Here is a 17567-nt window from a genome sequence, read left to right as displayed (position 1 = left end):
ACCAACTAAGGGCACATTGCACAAACACAAAATTCTGTTCTTGACATGTGATTAAGGTGTTCTTCAGATTGATATCATTTCAAACCATAATTTTTTTTTTGGTAAAGTTTCAAATATGTGTATATATTTGGTTTCTTACCAACTTTGGTAAAAAAATACATAAGGAATTTGGCAACTACGTAGTAGTGGCTATCCTGCCAAAACCTGGCAATATTGCCAACTTACAAAAATTTATTTATTTTGGCTACAATCTCAACAGCCCTAATTTATATGCAAATAAATTGTTCCTGCCTTATAAATCTCTGCGGTTATCTTTTTTCCTCCTGTCATGTTTTGGAGTTCACACTTTACAGGAGCAGTTATCAGTTTTCCTCTATCTCTTTCTGAACCTTTTATTCTCTTTCCAGATATTGGCAACTGCAAATTCTACAATTGTCTATTCATATATCCAAAGCATGTTCTCTGAACAGTTACTTGGGAGAGCATGCAGATGATATCAAGTGTAAGCTTTTCAACAAGAATTTGTTCTGATCCTCACATGTCTAACACAATGATGCCTCTCACCGAATGCATTCAGCATAACATTTCCTTTTCCCATTTCATTTTCTTCAGACATCTCTGAAGTCTGCACCTGTACTGGGATAATGGTGGGGAGAGGAGTACGTGGAGAAACTGATTTCAGGTACGCAAAAATATAATAAGAAATTTGGGCCCCCGTCTTGACTGATTGAAAGGAAAAGCCCAACAACCTATCCCCATCCATGCCTCACACGACAATGTTCTTTTTTTTTTCTCGGCAGACTATTAGGTAGTGATAATTTTTTTTTTTTGAGAACTAGGTAGTGATAATCTCTCCCTGGAAATCATAACCGTACTCACCGTGAATCATATGGTGGTGAAATATTCACCACTATTTTCGTTTAGAAGTCATATCTTTACCACATTACCATTTTGACTGCACGTTTTACGGTGATCTCCATGGAAACTATACAGTTTCTCATGAAATGAAATTCCTACATTTTGAATAAGCTCTAAGGCATCATTTGAATGGTGGAGTTTTAAAAAGACTTGGAGAAACTGAACAAAATTCTACAAAAATCATGTAAAATTTATGTATTCCAAAGAATCTCTAAGAAGGCGTGGACGCTACATTTTTCTCCAAAGAAAAGTGCATCAACAATCCTAGATAGCTACTCTTCATGTTCCATATTATAGGTCATATTAGATTTGTTTTAAGTCAAACTTCTCTAATTTTGATCGAATTTATAGAAAAATGCACCAACATGTACAATGACAAATAAATGTATTATTATCGATGGATTTAATGAAACTAATTTAATATTATAGATGTTAATGACTTTTTTTAATAAACTCAGTTAAAGCTAAAAAAAGTTTAACTTAGGACAATACTAAAATGACTTGCAACATGGAACATAAGGGAATAGTGTCACGCCCAGAAGTTTCCCCCTTTTTTCTTGCTTTAAATATTTGTTAAATAAATCGTCCGAAGAAATTATCTTAATTAACCTAGAGCTAAATCCCTAGTTAATAAATGCAATTAATAATCAGAAATAGCGTGGTGGAATTTTTTTTCTTGAGTCCCCCATGCTCCAATGCATTAACAAGATTTTTAGTGGAATTTTCAGAGCCTTGGAAATAATTTTAACCAATTAAAAATCACCAAAGTGCAATATTTAATCCCAGGAAAATCCTTCTTCTCTTTTTCTTTTCTTTTCCTTCCTTTTTCTCTAGATGGGCCGTCGGCCCATCTCTCTCCCCGCGCTCGGCACCCCTTTCCTGGGCCGGCCCGCTCCTCATTTCCCCTCCCCGAAGTCCTCCCTCCCTCCCTTTCTCTTTCGGGCGCCGACAGGTGGGGCCCACCTGTCGGTCGTCCCCTACCTCCGGTCATTGGAGCCGGAGCTCCAACCGCCCGCGCCGCCGCCTTCTCCGCTCCACGTCGCGCCTCCACTCCGCGCTCGCACCTCGCGCCCACGTCGCCGCCCTCTCCCCCGCATCTCCCGCGCGCGCGCCCGCAAGTGGTGGGGGATTTGAAATCCCCCAACACCCTCTCTCTCTCCTCCACCTCTCCACGTCGCCGGCCAAATAGGGGCCATCCCCGGCCGTTTCCGCCCCTCCCTCGCCCATAAAAACCCTCACTCGAGCTCTCTCTCTCTCATTTCCCCCATTCACCGTCCTCTCCCACGCCCTCTACCGCCGTAGCGCCGCGCTCGCCGAGCTCCGCCGCCGCCGCCCATCTCCGGCCGCATGCCGTCGCCACTAGGGCCGCCGCCGCGCCAAGCTGCCGCCGCCGCTAGCTCCGCCGCCGTGTGGGCCATCTCGGCCACCGCCTCGCGTCGCCGGAACCCCACCGGAACCCCATCTCCCTCGCGAGCCGGGGAGCTATCCATTCCCCTCCGTCTCCGGCCAGCCACTTTGGTCGTCGCGGTCGCCTTCTCCATCCCTAACTCCTCTCCTCCCCTCCTCTGGGTGTCGCCGCCGCTCGTCCGCCCCTCCTCTCGTCGGGTCGTCGTCGCCGCCTTCGTCTTCCGCTCTGGCCGCCGTGTCGCCGGTGAGTCCTCCCTCCCCCTCCTTTCCTCACCTTACCGCGAGCGCCGGCCACGCCGCTGCTCCGGCCATGCGCCGCCGCCTTTCGGCCGTCGCCGCCGCTTCCCACACCGCCGGTCACCGCCGTCGGTGGCCGTGCCTCGCCGCCGCCTCGCCTTGGTCGGCCGGTCGGCCTTGAGGCCGAGCCGAGCCCGGCCGGCGCCTCCCTCGCCTCCCCTTTGAGCCACCGCCTGGTGGGGCCCACCTGCCAGGCGCCACCTCCCTCCCTTTGGAGCCGCTGACCCGTGGGGCCCACGTGCCGGTGCCCCCCTTTCGCTGACGTCAGCCCTGGGTATTATTGCGCAATAATTAATTAAGGACTTTTTCTTTATTAGTAAAAACACAGTTTATCTTCTAAAATTCATAAGTAATTCATCCGAGCTCCGTTTAAGTCCATCCAAGTCTCAGTAAATCAAGAAAAATGCAAAGAATCCATTAAAAATGGTTTTGTTTCCTGTTTCAGTAGTCTTATAGCATGTTTTGCTTGTGTGCTTTGTTTGTCGCGTAGGTTTCGGCCGTTTCGTCGATCCGCGGTTTCTCGAAGACGTTGCTGAGGTCTCATCAGTTCGAGAGCAGGGCAAGTCATGCAATACGTTTGATCATATTGTACCCAATTTACAAATATCCCACATTTCTATTAAATGTTGCATTCTTTTACAATATCATGTGGGATGGGTCCTACTACTCAGCCATATATTGATTTCCTTATGCCATTGATAACTTGGGTATTAAAATGACTAGATGTTGGTTTAGGAAATGCTTAGCCATGCTTAGTTCAACTAGTACACAAATGGGGGTCACATTATTACATAGACTCTGACTATTGGCATAGCTTTAGATTGGTGCCACCGCAAGGGTGTCAGTTAATTAAAATATTCTGAATGGCGGGCTGTGAGTGCATGGTTTTGCTTGTCGCACCCATGGCAGTTAAGGACCGGTTCACGGGAAACCCTGGGAGACTTACCGTGCTTACCACAAGCGGGAGTGGGTAACTGCTTGATCTGAAGTATAGCTCGACCCTTTCCTAGGCACCGGTGGCGAGGGTGGGCGTGATGGAGTTGGGTCGGCCGAGGTGTTCGGTTGTCCAGCTGCCGGATTCACCGCGGTGCAAGAGGGGACCGCCCACTGCCTTTTGAGGGGTGGGGGTGAAACCTTAGCGTGGTGTGGATGGTTAGGGGAGGTTTATGTGGAGGGTCTTGTCACAATTTCCCCCTTTGCAGTATCATGGTGATACTTCGGGGCATGGCGACATGTGTGGAATCGTGTCTTGTGGGTACAGTTGTACACCTCTGGCCAGAGTAAAACTATTCGAATAGCCGTGCCCGCGGTTATGGGCGATCAACCAGATTCACCGTGATTAGTCTCACCCCTAGTTTAGCTTAATGAACTGGTGTAGTTCAGGTGGTTGGTTGGGCCTGTTGCAACGTGGTGTAGCGTTGGACAGTGATTGGTTAATATTGATTAATTACTACAGCTGTTTTACTGCTTTCAACTACTGTTTTGAAATGCCTGCTTTATGCAAAAGAACCCCTAGCTTCCTTTGGTTATATCCTGCATCATACCTCCTCTTCCGGTATGACTTGCTGAGTACAGTGGGTAGTACTCAGTCTTGCTCTCTTTTCCCCCACACCAGAGTTGAAGTTCTTCTTAGTTGGAGCCGTCTCAGAGAGGTTGGTTTCGTCGCTGCCGTCAAGGTTTGCCTGTGGAGTGGAGTCGCCCGCTGCTGAAGTCAAGCTTCCCGGTTTAGCTCGCTTTAATCTTTCCCGCTGCATTTGTAATCTTTTATATTTTTGTAAGATGTGGGTCTGTATGTCAACAATTGTCGTTTGTGTACCCTGGCTGGTCCTGGACAGGGATTTAATGCACATTCAGCTTAGAAATTCTGGTTCGAGAATTTCTGGGTGTGACAAATAGATACCTTGATGACCTGATCAAAGCTAGCCAGTGGCAAGTAGAATCCCAGTTTTGAGTGATTGGATTGCCAATCATGGACGGCCGGTGAGTGAGAAGAGGATGGTGCCTTGCCCTTGTCATGCTCTGATCATGCAGTTGGCCTCTGGACCAATGGAGAAAATGCATTGCCATGGAAAGGAGATGAGAAGGGTGTGGTACACTAGTAGTAGTTCAGAGGACGGCCGGCATTGATGCCATGGAGGAGCCCTCAATGATCAGGCACTCGTGTGCGAAGAAGAAAGGGGAGGCTTAGATGCAATGGCTCACACACGGTTCGTCCCATCTAAACCCTTTTCGCTCTTTTTTTCTCTCAGGGGTTGGGACATTGCATGATTTGATTCACATCTATTTCTATCAGTTGGTCCCAATTGATAGTACTGTCAAGATCATTGTTTAAGCCTTGCTGATTAGTTAGGTAATGAATAGTAGTAGTTGCACTGGTACTGTTTTTAATTAGCTTCCCTCCCCCCACACTGATCAAGAAGCACATTTTCAGAGTCCCTTTGACCATGGTGAGTGGATTCAGAAGCATCTTGTGCTCTGAAGCATGTTCAGGTTGTTATTATTCCTCTGAGACATGCCTGGAATAATGATTAGATTAGTGCTAATCCCTCTGCTAAAGAAAGATTCCTTCTCAAATCAATTACTTACAATTCGTTGCATGATGAGAGGAGAAGATGCATTGCTTGCAAAAGATCCATGTGAGCGTCATGTGGGGGCTCCATGGATGTTTCTCTGAACTCTCACGGCGTTCTGCTCATCCATCCCCTCACTGTGCTGTGGCTGCCAGGTGGGCCCCGCTCCGACACGGCGATCTGTGGTTGACCCCGGTGAGAGGATTCGTCAGTGATGCTCGAATCCATCACACGTCAGATATGAACCGTACATCCATCCATCGATCGACCCGAGCTGACGATGCAGTTGCAGACGAATCGTTCAGAATACGCACATCACATGGGAAGCAACCCATCTTTTTTTTTTTTGCTTTTTTCTTTTCTTTTTTCTCTCGTTGGTGAGTGAGAACTGAGAAGAGGAAGTTGGCTACGTACAGGAGGAGCCGTTGTACCTGAACAATAAAGATGAAGATGAGATGTGGCCTCCAAATAATTTACGTGAATGTCGGCAGAACATCCCCTGACTGTCAATACTCAATAGGTCAAAGAAATTCACCCTAGTCGACACTCAGGAGCTAAAACGAAATAGAAGGATATGCCACTCGTTTGTTTTATTGATCAAGTTTAAACTTGTTTTACTGATTGAGTTTAGATTAATATATGTATTTAAATTTGAATTGAATGATATATAGTATATATATGGTAAATATAGACGAATCATTAAAAAAATTTCTGAATCGGGTTTTTTAGCATGCACCCGTAACACATATAGTTGTGTCCCTACCGATATTGTCGATGACGTATTGAGAGAGAAAAAAAATGGACACAGCCGGCAAGAGGTAATGGGTAGCACCGCCCGCGGCCGACACAGCAGGGCCGAGGAGGATTCCGCCGCCGCCACCTCTGCGGCGGAGGCCGGCAGGTGCCACGTGACGTGCTCGCCGTCGGCAGCATGCCGCACTGTGCGTGCTACCCAGAGATGCATATGCTTCCAACACATCGGCGAGATATATATAGATCGATCTGAACCCGCAAAAAATATAGATCGATCTGAAACTCCTGCAAGAAGAAGACGATAGTAATGCACAGAGCGTATGTGTGTGCGTAGGACAGTATACGAGTAGGTAGAAGACGACGAGGGCGGATAACATGGGCGACACATGCGTGTCTAGCTAGCTCCATTCCGTGCCGTCGCTACCGATGCCTAGCTGGACAGATCCATGCGTACTCCTATGTGATATCGATCTGCGTTGTCATTTTCAGCTCCACGTGGCTTTGTCAACGTGCCAAATCGATCCAGATCCAAAACTCAAAAGAACAACAAAAAAAACTTCTTTTTACCTACACCCTCTATTCTATAAGTAAATAAGTTCATTCTTCACTTATCCCACACATACTGATACAAAATCAATAAAAACATAACACCCTTGTTTTCTTAAATCCCAATAAAATTTTTTCTCTCTTTATCTTTTGCTTATTTATTCATTTACTATTTTCATAAACTCCTATACAATAATTACTTACAAATAAACTTATTTTGAGATAATTGTAAAAAAATAAAACCACGGATCTCTTATCACTACACGATGATCAAATGATCAATTGCATATCAGATAAATGGAAGAAGCCAAGATTGAACATAATCTAGGATGGAGTGATTACCTACCCAACAAGAAGCTTTTCTTTTTCTCGTCGCCGGCCGGGCGTCACGAGCGGCCAGCTCGTCTCGTGGCGTGCATGGATGCATGCATGCTGCTCACGCGTGACCGATCGGTCCGATCGAATCGCCATTGGCGTTTGCACGAGAAAGCAACTCGCTATCACTTGCATGTGTATGTGCTGGCCTTGTGCCACGAGAAGTAGCTAGGCTGCCTGCGCCCTTGCTTGTCACATGAAGCTACACCACACCATATGATACCACCATACAGATTAAATTGCCCTAAAGAATATATTAAGCTTGAAGCTGAAGAAGCTAGCTAACCGAATGCAAACCATGTACTCCCTCCATCCCATAATATAAGGGATTTTAAGTTTTTACTTGTATTGTTTGAACACTCGTCTTATTCAACAAATTTTAGAATTATTTATTTTTTTTTGACTTACTTTATTATCCAAAGTATTTTAAACGCAATTTTTCGTTTTTTATATTTACACAATTTTTTTTAAATAAGACGAGTGGTTAAATAGTGCAAGTAAAAACTCAAAATCCCTTATATTATGAGATGAATGGAGTATTAATTAATTAATTAGACCCTTAATTAATCTGACATTTCTAGCGAAAGATAGATTACCCACAAGAAACTAAAGGATACTGTCTCATCATGGACCCCATCGATCCATCCCAGGCTAGTGAATTTAGAGGGGGTGATTATATACAGCTCTGCCTAATTGCGTGATTAACCCTAGGATTAGGAGGAAGAAGATGGTGAAGGTTCCATGTCGGCCTTAATTAATTAAAGAGAAGGAAAATGACAAGACAGGTGCTGGGCTGGACAAGTGAAGTGTATTGCCCCCAAAGAGTACAGGACGGAGAATAGACAAGATAGAAGCAGCAGGGGTGAGAGAAAATCCTGATGGATTAAGGCAGCTAACTAACGATGGAGCCTCTCTAAAATTTTGTGTTTGGCATCATCTCCATTCCAGATATTCAATAACTGAAAGCTATTTGTAGTTTTGCATATATTGCCCCCCTTCAGTCTTATCATCTAGACCTCTGACCCAACAGTTTGTTAGAAAAATTAAGGCAAAGAAACTAGTAACATGGTCGTGTGCATTACAATTTGCAAAAAACCTAATACAATTCAGGATATGAGTTGCATTAGCATATATGATTAGCGAAGGCTTGGAGTGTGAATCAAACACGAAGCACTGGCTCCAACATATCATTTTTAACTGATCGCTTAATTTTCTTGGCTAGACTAGAGCTGCGCACTTACCAATGTGGGTATGACCGTATGAGCCTACGGACAACTCCGCTTTAAAAGTAGGTTACAACAATTATTAAGTAAAATTCATGTCAAATTTGATATCCATGTTCAATAGCAATAGAAATACTAACTCTGTCTCAAAATAAATTCATATTTCACTAAGCTCATGCATACCAATACAAAACCGCGTCCGTGAAAAGAAAATATAATACCCCTATATTATCAAATCTCAATACAATCATTATTTACTTTATTTTCTCCCAATACAATTTATTTCATATTTTCACAAACTCTAATACAGTAGTTACCTAAAAATGAATTTATTTTGGGATAAATAAAAGTTGTAGGACGCATCCAACACATTTTTTATATTTTCAAAAAGTAACTGTCAGTAGGTGGGGCCCACAAGCAGAGACACGCACGCCAAGCATTAGTATTAGCAGTATGCTTCACTCTCCCTATAATCACTAATCACCCACCCCCACCACCACCACCGGCCGCGTAGTTACGCAACGAATCAATCACCCCCGCGGTGATTACCACTGCAAACACCACCACCGCCGCCGTGGGAACCGGCATTAGAAGCGAGGAGACGACTAATCAAGCCACCAAAAAAAAATTTAAGACCCCTCCCTCCTCCTTGCCGCACTCACCACCAACCTGTAATGTGAACCTGCTGCTCTGCGAGTTATCGGTGTTCATCCAGCAGCGAGAGCGGTGGCAGTGGTACTAGGAGTCTAGGACGAGTGGTGGGTACTGGTTGTACTGGTGGTACGGCGGTTTCAGCGGCGGAGTTCTCGCGGGATTGTCTCGTTCGTCTGATCCGGCGCTGGAGGACGGCGGTTGGTTTCTTTTTCTTCTGCTGCTTCGCGAGCGGGTGTGAGAGATCGGTTCCATGCGGGGGTCGCTGCTGCTGGCCTCGGGCCGTCAGGTGATGGAGAATTCCGGCTCCCCTGTTCTTCGCTTTGTTCGTGTGTGGTTTTTGGTTCTTGGGGGAGTTTGCATGGAGAGGAGAGGGTGAGGTTCTTGGGGGATTCTTGGTATTTGCTGTGATGGAAGGCGTGTTCTTGGATGCTTGGGGTGTCGGTTTGTTTGTGAGTTGGTGCCGGATTCTGCAATGCCGCGGGGTTTTGTTAGATTTGATGATTCGGTGCTCGATGAGCGTTTCTTGGTTCGTCTGGTGATTTCTTTTCTTTTTTCTTTTTCAGTTTTTGTTTGTTTGTTTGAGTTTTGAGCGGTTTTGTGGGACGGATGATTCGAAGGGATGTTGAAAAGTTCATCGGAAAGTGATTGCGCCGTAAATGTTCGATTGGGCTTTTCTTTGACAGAAAAATTCGGTTCTCTTTTCGGCTCAGCGCATCATTGCCGCTCTTGAGAAAGTGCCTCCTTTTCCCCTCGGTTTCCTGAACTTTCTGCGATGTAACTGCTCGTCTGCCTCTCGCTCTCTCCCGCTTTTTCATGCTTTTCTTTGGTAAATTCAGTTAGATTTTCGTGAGAAATTTTATTTGGGATCGTCGGTTTTTCTGACGCTTATCTGACAGTTACTACCTTTTCTCCTCTTTCCATTTCTGATGTTTTTTTTTCTTAATTTTCTCTCTCTGTCTTCATTTATCTTGCTTAGTGTCATTGGTACTGTGATGCTTGCCTGAACACGTCCTGAATTCAGCCAGTGCACAATTCGCTGAAGGCCATGCCAAGCAAAACTTGTTCTTGAGAAAGATCCTTGTTTTTACTTGTCCGATGAAACTCCCTCTCTTTTTCTATCTACCAAATGGTAGTACTTCTGAAGATGCAATTATGGGCTTAGAACAGTGGATTCAGGACTGCTAATTTTGTGGGGACTTTTGTTACACTTTCATGCTTTCACTGGTTCTTGTATTATTTCAGACTTCCATGTTCTCTTTTTGGTTTTGATTTGCACTTGCGTTTAGTTTTCTTGTTTTCTCTGTCATGTTATCATTTGGACCGCAACTGGTCCGGGTGGTTGGCATGTGAACGAATAATAACGCCACAATCTAGGTGGTTGGCATGTGTTTCTGGCTGCATGTGGTTTCGGGTTGAGTGATTCAATTGCAGATCGGGAGGTTGGAATTTCGTGTGTGTTGGAACCTTGACCCAAAAGGAAAGAATGGAGTGTTGAAAATGCTGTCATAGTGTCATGGCCTTGGTGATTCAAGTAAAATTGACTATACAAATTTTTACAGAGAGGATGTGGATGCTGGAGTTTTTATTAGGAAACTTAAAACTACTCCACTGTTGTAGAATTTTTGGCCCTTTAGGTAGTACTGAATCACTTCTAGTCGGTTGTAATTTAGTTTTGTGGGCTGTTAAGTTCCAATGCAAATGTAGGTTCGAGGTCTTTAGTGTGGTATAGTAGAAATGTTTGCTCCGAGTTATAACATGCTTTTCATCTCAAGTTTCCAGTTTTTTTTTCTGTGTGGTAAACGTCCACCTAACTGTGTGTCTGTATCATTTCAAACTTCCCTTTCAGTTGTTAGTATGTCAGATCAAATTTCAAGTGTTGATTATAATGTATTTGACTTTGCAGGGTTTGCAAGCGGAATCTACTCAACTATGACGGATTAGCCTCAAAATAAATGATGGCAGCTGAGGTTAATCAAACTTTTTTCGCGTGGTCACAAGGAGAACCAACTGAACGGGACGGTTCTCAAGTAAGTTTTCTAAGGTATTCTGGCTAGTAGTAGTAGACGACTTCATTTTAAATAAATTGTACAATGTGAGATCAATTTCAAATGGTAATGTTACACTCTGAAGTTAAAGCAATTGTAGTTCTTCGCAAAAAAAAAACACAAAAATTGTAGTTCTGTTCCTGTGAAGCCAGCAGCTAATAGTCTCATTTCCTTTCTATTTCATTGTTTACTATCCTCAGGGTGTATCTGTGTCCCAGAAAATTGATCATGGTTCCATCTCCTTTGGAAGATTCGAATTGGAGTCTCTATCATGGGAAAAGTGGTCAGTATTTTCTGATGACAAGCGTCATGAAGAATTTGGCAAATTCAATGGTTTAGTTGCACAGAAGAAGGCATATTTTGAAGAGTATTACAGGAAAATTAGAGAACTGAAGGCACAGCAGCAAAACCAGCAAACTGAACTTATTTTGGAATACAGTGGTGATGGCAGTGATTCGAGTCAGACAGGAGAATATACACAAGGTGCAGAGCTTGAAACTCCTACTGGATCTGGAACTATCGTTGATGATTATGTGGAGCAAGGTGCACATGAAACTACCTCTGAGCAAGGATTGACATGTTATGATGACCATGAAAACGAGAACTTCAATGCAGAATTCTCCTCATCCAATATTTCTTCTTCAGCTGTAGGTTTACAGCAAACTGGCCGGGATGCTAGAGAAAATGTACACGGTGATGATTCGGCTGGTAAAATGGATTTAGAGCAGCAGAATGCCATTTCTGGTCATAGTCTTGGAACAGCATATGAAGTTGTAAGGGCTCCTAAAAGAATTATCGAGAAAGACTCCAGGCTTAGATATGCTCCAAAGATAGTACCAAAGTCTGTCAAAACCTCCTCCGATAGTCCTCTGGATCGCACATCTGTTAGTAAGGTAATGAATAATAGTGTAGTACTCACTGAAGCTGCGGCCTTTGTCTTGTCAAAAATCTGCTTCTATCAGCTATTACGCTACCACTATCTGTCTGATATTATAGACTAGCAAGACTAGTGCATTAGTCCTACCTTATCGTAAATACTTTCTAGCTAACATATGTTTTGTGTTTATACACTCGAGGGCATGAATCTTTCAGTAAAGTCTTAAGAGCTTTTTCATTAATCGTTGCAGAGGCCTGATTCTCTGAAGCTTGGCATGAGTATTAACCAGAAGGCTAAGACTGACAATGATCGTTTATTGAGAGGACCAAATGTAGCGCCTCATAAGATGTCTGGATCAACCGAAAGGAACAAGCTTACAACAAAACAAACAGGTGTCAGAAGACCTTCCTCTGCATCCTCACAACGGCCCTCTGTGGGAGAGCGGCACCGGATAGCCAGGGAGAGCATAAAAAAGCCTGCTGATGTTTCCACCCCACGGCGTCCTTCCACTGCAGAAAGGCACCCTGTCACCACAGAGCGTGCAAGGAAGCAAGCCGATGTAGATACACCACGCCGACCATCTACTTCTGAAAGACGTGCTGTCAACAAAGGGAGTGCTGACATGACCACTACACATCGCCCCTCTACTGGAGAAAGACGATCTGTTACCAGGGAGAGTGTTCTGAAGATGGACGTAAGAACACCTAGCAAGACAAGGCCTACTATGACGCAACTGAAGGGTGCAACAACCACAGTGGTATGTTCTAGCACTTAACTGTAACCGAAGTTCCATCTATTCATTTATGTCGATTGACACTTTTAAGTCCATGTTTTCAGTTAAATCTGAAAAACATGATGGCATCAGATTTCTTAGAGTTTTCATCTTCATGCAGGGTATTGTTAAAAAGGCAGGCACTCCAAATGCTTCTAAAAGCATCAACATGGGAACAAAAAGGTTACTCTTATGAACATATTGAATAGACACTTGGAAGAGTTAGATTTGTGTTCAAGATTTTAATTGCATTGTTTTATACCTGATTTAATGAACAGCAATATCAGAGAACTGGAAGGACCTTCGAAAGTGGGCAGACACTCTGTTGGGTCAAAAATTACGGACCTGCAAATTGCTGGCAAACAGAAATCAAGGTGCTACTATAAATTAGTGTTGGAATGTGGCATGAATCTTTTACAATATGATTTGTAAAACATATTTTCTTGACAAAACTTATATCATTTTGTAGCTCTGTCCACCTTCCTCCACGGAAACTATTGAGTTCCAGTATTGGAGAACCAGCACTGCAAACCTTTACAAGGCCAAAAAAGAAAGATGTAAGTTGCTCAAAACTTGTATGTGATTCTTGTTATTTTATGCATGTGGCCATGAGTTGTGTGATAAAGTGCCAGTGCAATCGTTTTTGTAACCTTTGTCATATAAACGGTGTTTTAAAATTTTGCTGTCTTCTTTACTTTTGTGGTTCTAGAACCCCATGTTACCTGCTGATAGATTCCAGTAATTCAATTGTAAAATCACTTTCAATCGCCACAGCCACTTAACTCTGATTATTACGCTGCACTGACAAGTTTGTCAGTTGTGCCTGGCTGTCAGCTGAACAGAGATTTTGCTTTCTCTAGTGCTTTAGGTTCTAAGAATTTGGTTTCAATGTTATGTTTTGTACTGCAATGTTGCACCAAACCATTATACTGGACAGAAATATAGCTGAAACAAGATAAACAAGGTACTGTCAGTAACAGTTAAATTGAGTGCTAACAATGACAACAAACCTTTGTTTGGGTATTCAGGTTGCAGCGCAATCTCGAGCATCTACATCGAAGAGAGCAATGACTTTGCACACTGGAAACGTAAAGGGGAGGAGTTCAAATGTAAGACTTTCACAGCACTACATCATATTGGGATTCCTCACCTGAATCCTAAGATGTCTTTCTCTTTTCTTTCTTTTCCTGTTGCGCTTGATGTAGCTTTATTCATACCATCAGATTAGATTTTGACCTTTTGTCCACTCATTTATGCAGCCACCCCCACCACCACCTCCACCGCGTCGGCCTTCACGGACGACGAACAGACCAAATGGCAGTAACTCATCAACTGTTGGACAAAAGCCAAAGTATGATACTCATGATGAACATTCAAAAGTAATCTTATGATGCTTCACTGCAAACTACTGAATTACACCCATCCAATGCAGGGTTTCATCAGCACCAAAATGGCATTGATGCAAAGGGAGACTTTCATTCAACCTACTCTCCCGCACAAATGATGGATCTGCGACAAGTCGCACCGCTACACGAATCTTAAAGCATCGGCATTGCTGTCCACTTCCCCTGAATGATGTTTGATGTTTCTGTATATCAGTTCCTCTACTCTCTAGTGCCTCCCCCCTTCCCTTCAGAGCAAGTCCAATATAGTGTATGTAGTTACCTGTATCATATCATCAACTGCCTAGCTTTGTCGCCCAAGGAACTTAGAACAGTGCTGTACATACCTCAAATAAAATGTTTCGTCAGCTAAAGTAAGGCTACCCTGAACATGTGAAAAATCTGTGGTCTCTGAACATTGTCTGCACATCATCAGTAGTAATGGAAATCGTTCATTCTTTTCACTTGTTCTTGTCAATAATGGTTTGACTGATTCATTATTTGGCATGGGCAGTTCCATCGTATTGCCTTTAACTGATCATGAGCCTTAACGCATACTCCCTCCATTAAAAAAAAATAATCTAGGAGGAGATGTGATCTCTCTATAACAAATATTGTACTAGGAGAGGTCATATCTCCTTCTAGGTTTTTTTTAAAGGACAGAGGAAGTACTAGCGGCTAAAAAAACTGTGGATAAAATTTTAATATGCATGTTTTTTATCATCTTAAAAAGCCAAAACATTGAAAAGCAAACTACGATTTCAAATTTAGTTATAAAAACAAAAACAAAAACCCACTCTAAATTAAGTTCTAAAATTTAACATTTCAAATTAAGATTTAAAACCTTTTTGCGGGCGGGGGTGATGCTAGCAGCTAGCTCCTCGCCGCCGCGACACCGGGATCTTCCTCGTCCCAATCGACGAAGTAAAGCGAAAGAAAGAGACACAAAGAGTGGCAGGCGGCCTCGCTCGCGCATGATTAACCTTAGCTACGTCCGTCCTTACCTTCCTTCATCCACAAGGCAGTGCTGCGAAATCAAAAGGAGAGATTCAGAATCTCATATTACTTACTGCATTGCATGCATGTCCCGCGCTCTTTGGGTGCAAATGCAATTCAATCCAATGCGTGTTGGGTAATTAATTAGGGTCTCGGATCGTAGAGAAGATTTCTACCGTCCAGTGATTTTTCCAGCTAGCTTCACAAGGTGGTGGGCTAGATGATTTAGGTTCGAAGGCTCCCCCTTCTAATTATTTAATATTAGGTTTTTCCCTAGAGGGCTGCTATATAACGGAATCCCATTTTTGAACGGGATGATACCGGTTAGGTGTCAAGTCCGGTATCAGATGATACATATCAGGTATCAGACGATTCTACCACGTTTTTATGATACTTGCGAGGTATCAGATGATACCTATCAGGTATCATGCGATTCTTACCACATAGAAAGGCGATACTTGCGAGGTATCAGGTCCTGATACCTAACCGGTATCAGATGATACTTATCAGGTATCATGTGATTCTACCACGTATCAGGTGATACTTGTAAGGTATCAGGTCCTAATACCTAACCGGTATCAGATGATACTTATCAGGTATCATGTGATTCTACCACGTATCAGGTGATAATTGTAAGGTATCAGATGATACCTATCAAGTATCATGCGATTTTTGTCACGCAGAAGGTGATATTTGTGAGGTATCAGGTGATACCTACCAGATATCATGTGATTTCTACTGGGTACCAAAGCCTCGAGGTGGTCTACGGCTGTTGCCAAGAACGGATTCGTCTTTCCTGTTATTACCGAATGGTACTTGGACCTGACCTGACCTATGTGCATTTGCTCCAATGGTGATTTGCAGCACAAACAACGAGCTGTTGGAGCTGCTATGGCACAACGGCGGCATTGTGGTGCAGCCGCAGGCGGCACCCGAGGGTCGTCTCCTCCTCCGGCCGTGGCCAGAGCATCAGCGTGCTCACCACCGGCGACGAGACAGAGACCGCCGCGTGGTTCTCGAACACCCTTGACGATGCGCTAGAGAAGGACCTCTACACGCAGCTTTGGCACAGCGTCACCAGCGATGCGTTCCCGGCGGCGGCGGGGCCAAGCTCTCACCACCCTCCGACGCCGGACTTGCCACCCTCTGACGAGGCCACCGATGAGGAGCGGCATCGGGTCGAGCTAGACCGGCAACATCTATTCGACCTTCTGCGGCAGTAACCACCTCTCGGAGATGCCTTTACTTTTTGGATAAGCATGGGGACGAAGGGCGACGGGATCCCATTATTTAGCATTTCTGTTTTCCCTAATATTCCCGTTTTTTTTAAAGAAGATTTCTGCTGAAAATGCAAGTAGATCATTGCCTGTACAAACTTTCATTGATTATTCTTTCTTTCGCCTAGTAAACCACGTGATATATACTTCGTCGTTTACATCCGTTTTAGCCAGATGCACGATACGTGACCAACTCTGCCTTTGTCCCTGCGACTCGTCAATACAAGCAATCAAGCAACTACACTTTCACATACCAATTCCTTTGCTTCTGAATCTGTCCTGTTTCTGAATCTCGCCGATTTCTCATGGACCAAGGAGACCGAGTTTAGTTCCAAACTTCTTCAAAACTTCTAACTTTTTCGTCACATTAAAACTTTTCTACACACATAAACTTCTGACTTTTCCGTCACATCGTTTCAATTTCAACCAAACTTTCAATTTTAGCGTAGACTAAACACACCCGGAGACGATGAATATTCCGACAAAACCTACCCCTTTACCCCCCTCTCTCTCTCTCTCTGACGTCACATGGACGGAGCCGTGACGGGATCACGTCACGCCGTCATGGTATCCCGCCCCGCTACCCGTGGGAACGGGGCAGCGCGTGCTTTTTTCTCACCAAACCCACCCCGCGTCATCACGCTCGCTGTAAAGTGGGCCAGGGGTTGGCGTGCTGGGAGATGGGCCCCACTAGTCAGTGGGAGAGGTTTCGGTTTGGACCGGCTCGGGGGAGGAGGCGACCGGGGACCACCGCCCCCTCCTCCGCACCCGCACATGCCACGTACGCAGCGGGTGTGGGCCCGAGGTGTCAGGGAGAGCGGGGGGACGTTTTCGGTGGGCAGAAAGGCGTGGGATGGGGGGCAGTAAGGTTTGTTGGGCCCCACGTTTCAGCCTCCAGCTGGGATGGTGGGCCAGCGGGAGAGCTGTCGGTATGTTTACAATAGTTTTTTCTTGTGGAAGAGATTTTTGCTAGGCGCACACTATATTGTTTTCAATGTTTTATGTATGCATTTAGAGATGTAAACCTCCACCAACAGGAAATCCATATCTGAGGTAATATTGTTAGGCCTTGACACAATAAACGAGACTGATTAGGTGTTTTTAACCTCAGATGATAACTATGCCCATACATTTAGAAGAAAAATCTTAGACAATTTTAATAACACAAACATTTTCTTTCAAAACCATGTGCCATGTCAACTTACTAGTGCTAGATGGGTTTTTAGCTTTTCGCGCATTACAACGAAAGAATAATGTGATAAGTTGGTAGATATATGGTGTGAAATTTTCTTTCTTACTACTTAAATTTCTCTCATGTGCTTATATGTTTCATACTTAGATCAATTATCAAAAGATTATAAATAATTGGATTATATAGTATGGTTTTTGGGCAGAAGAGATCAAGAGATAATTTATATCCTTGATGAATCATCCAAAAGCTAAAAAAAAAGGACGATATATCTTCACGAGAGAAG

The 17567-nt window shown here is 44.0% G+C and overlaps 1 protein-coding gene and 1 long non-coding RNA gene across 2 annotated transcripts; both read left to right on the top strand.

The window, feature by feature from the left end:
• Window positions 1-408: 408 nt before the first annotated feature.
• Window positions 409-6220, top strand: LOC136354792 (uncharacterized). Its single transcript, XR_010738566.1, has 4 exons — window positions 409-502; window positions 613-682; window positions 3113-4829; window positions 5348-6220. It is a non-coding gene; the product is annotated as an uncharacterized lncRNA (long non-coding RNA).
• Window positions 6221-8749: 2529 nt separating this feature from the next.
• LOC4324882 (protein WVD2-like 7) lies at window positions 8750-14283 on the top strand. The gene is made up of 10 exons (XM_015766871.2): window positions 8750-9029; window positions 10647-10770; window positions 10989-11681; window positions 11916-12422; window positions 12559-12620; window positions 12716-12811; window positions 12907-12994; window positions 13466-13546; window positions 13697-13788; window positions 13870-14283. Exons 2-10 carry the CDS (start codon window positions 10696-10698, stop codon window positions 13895-13897), a joined length of 1722 nt encoding a protein of 573 aa, XP_015622357.1. The 5' UTR covers window positions 8750-9029; window positions 10647-10695; the 3' UTR covers window positions 13898-14283.
• The last annotated feature ends 3284 nt before the right edge of the window (window positions 14284-17567 follow it).

The sequence above is a fragment of the Oryza sativa genome, chromosome 1 (genome assembly GCF_034140825.1).
Source record: "Oryza sativa Japonica Group chromosome 1, ASM3414082v1".
Lineage (NCBI taxonomy): Eukaryota > Viridiplantae > Streptophyta > Magnoliopsida > Poales > Poaceae > Oryza > Oryza sativa.
The sequence above is the reverse complement of the archived record's forward strand: the minus strand, read 5'-3'. Positions and strand labels throughout refer to the sequence as shown.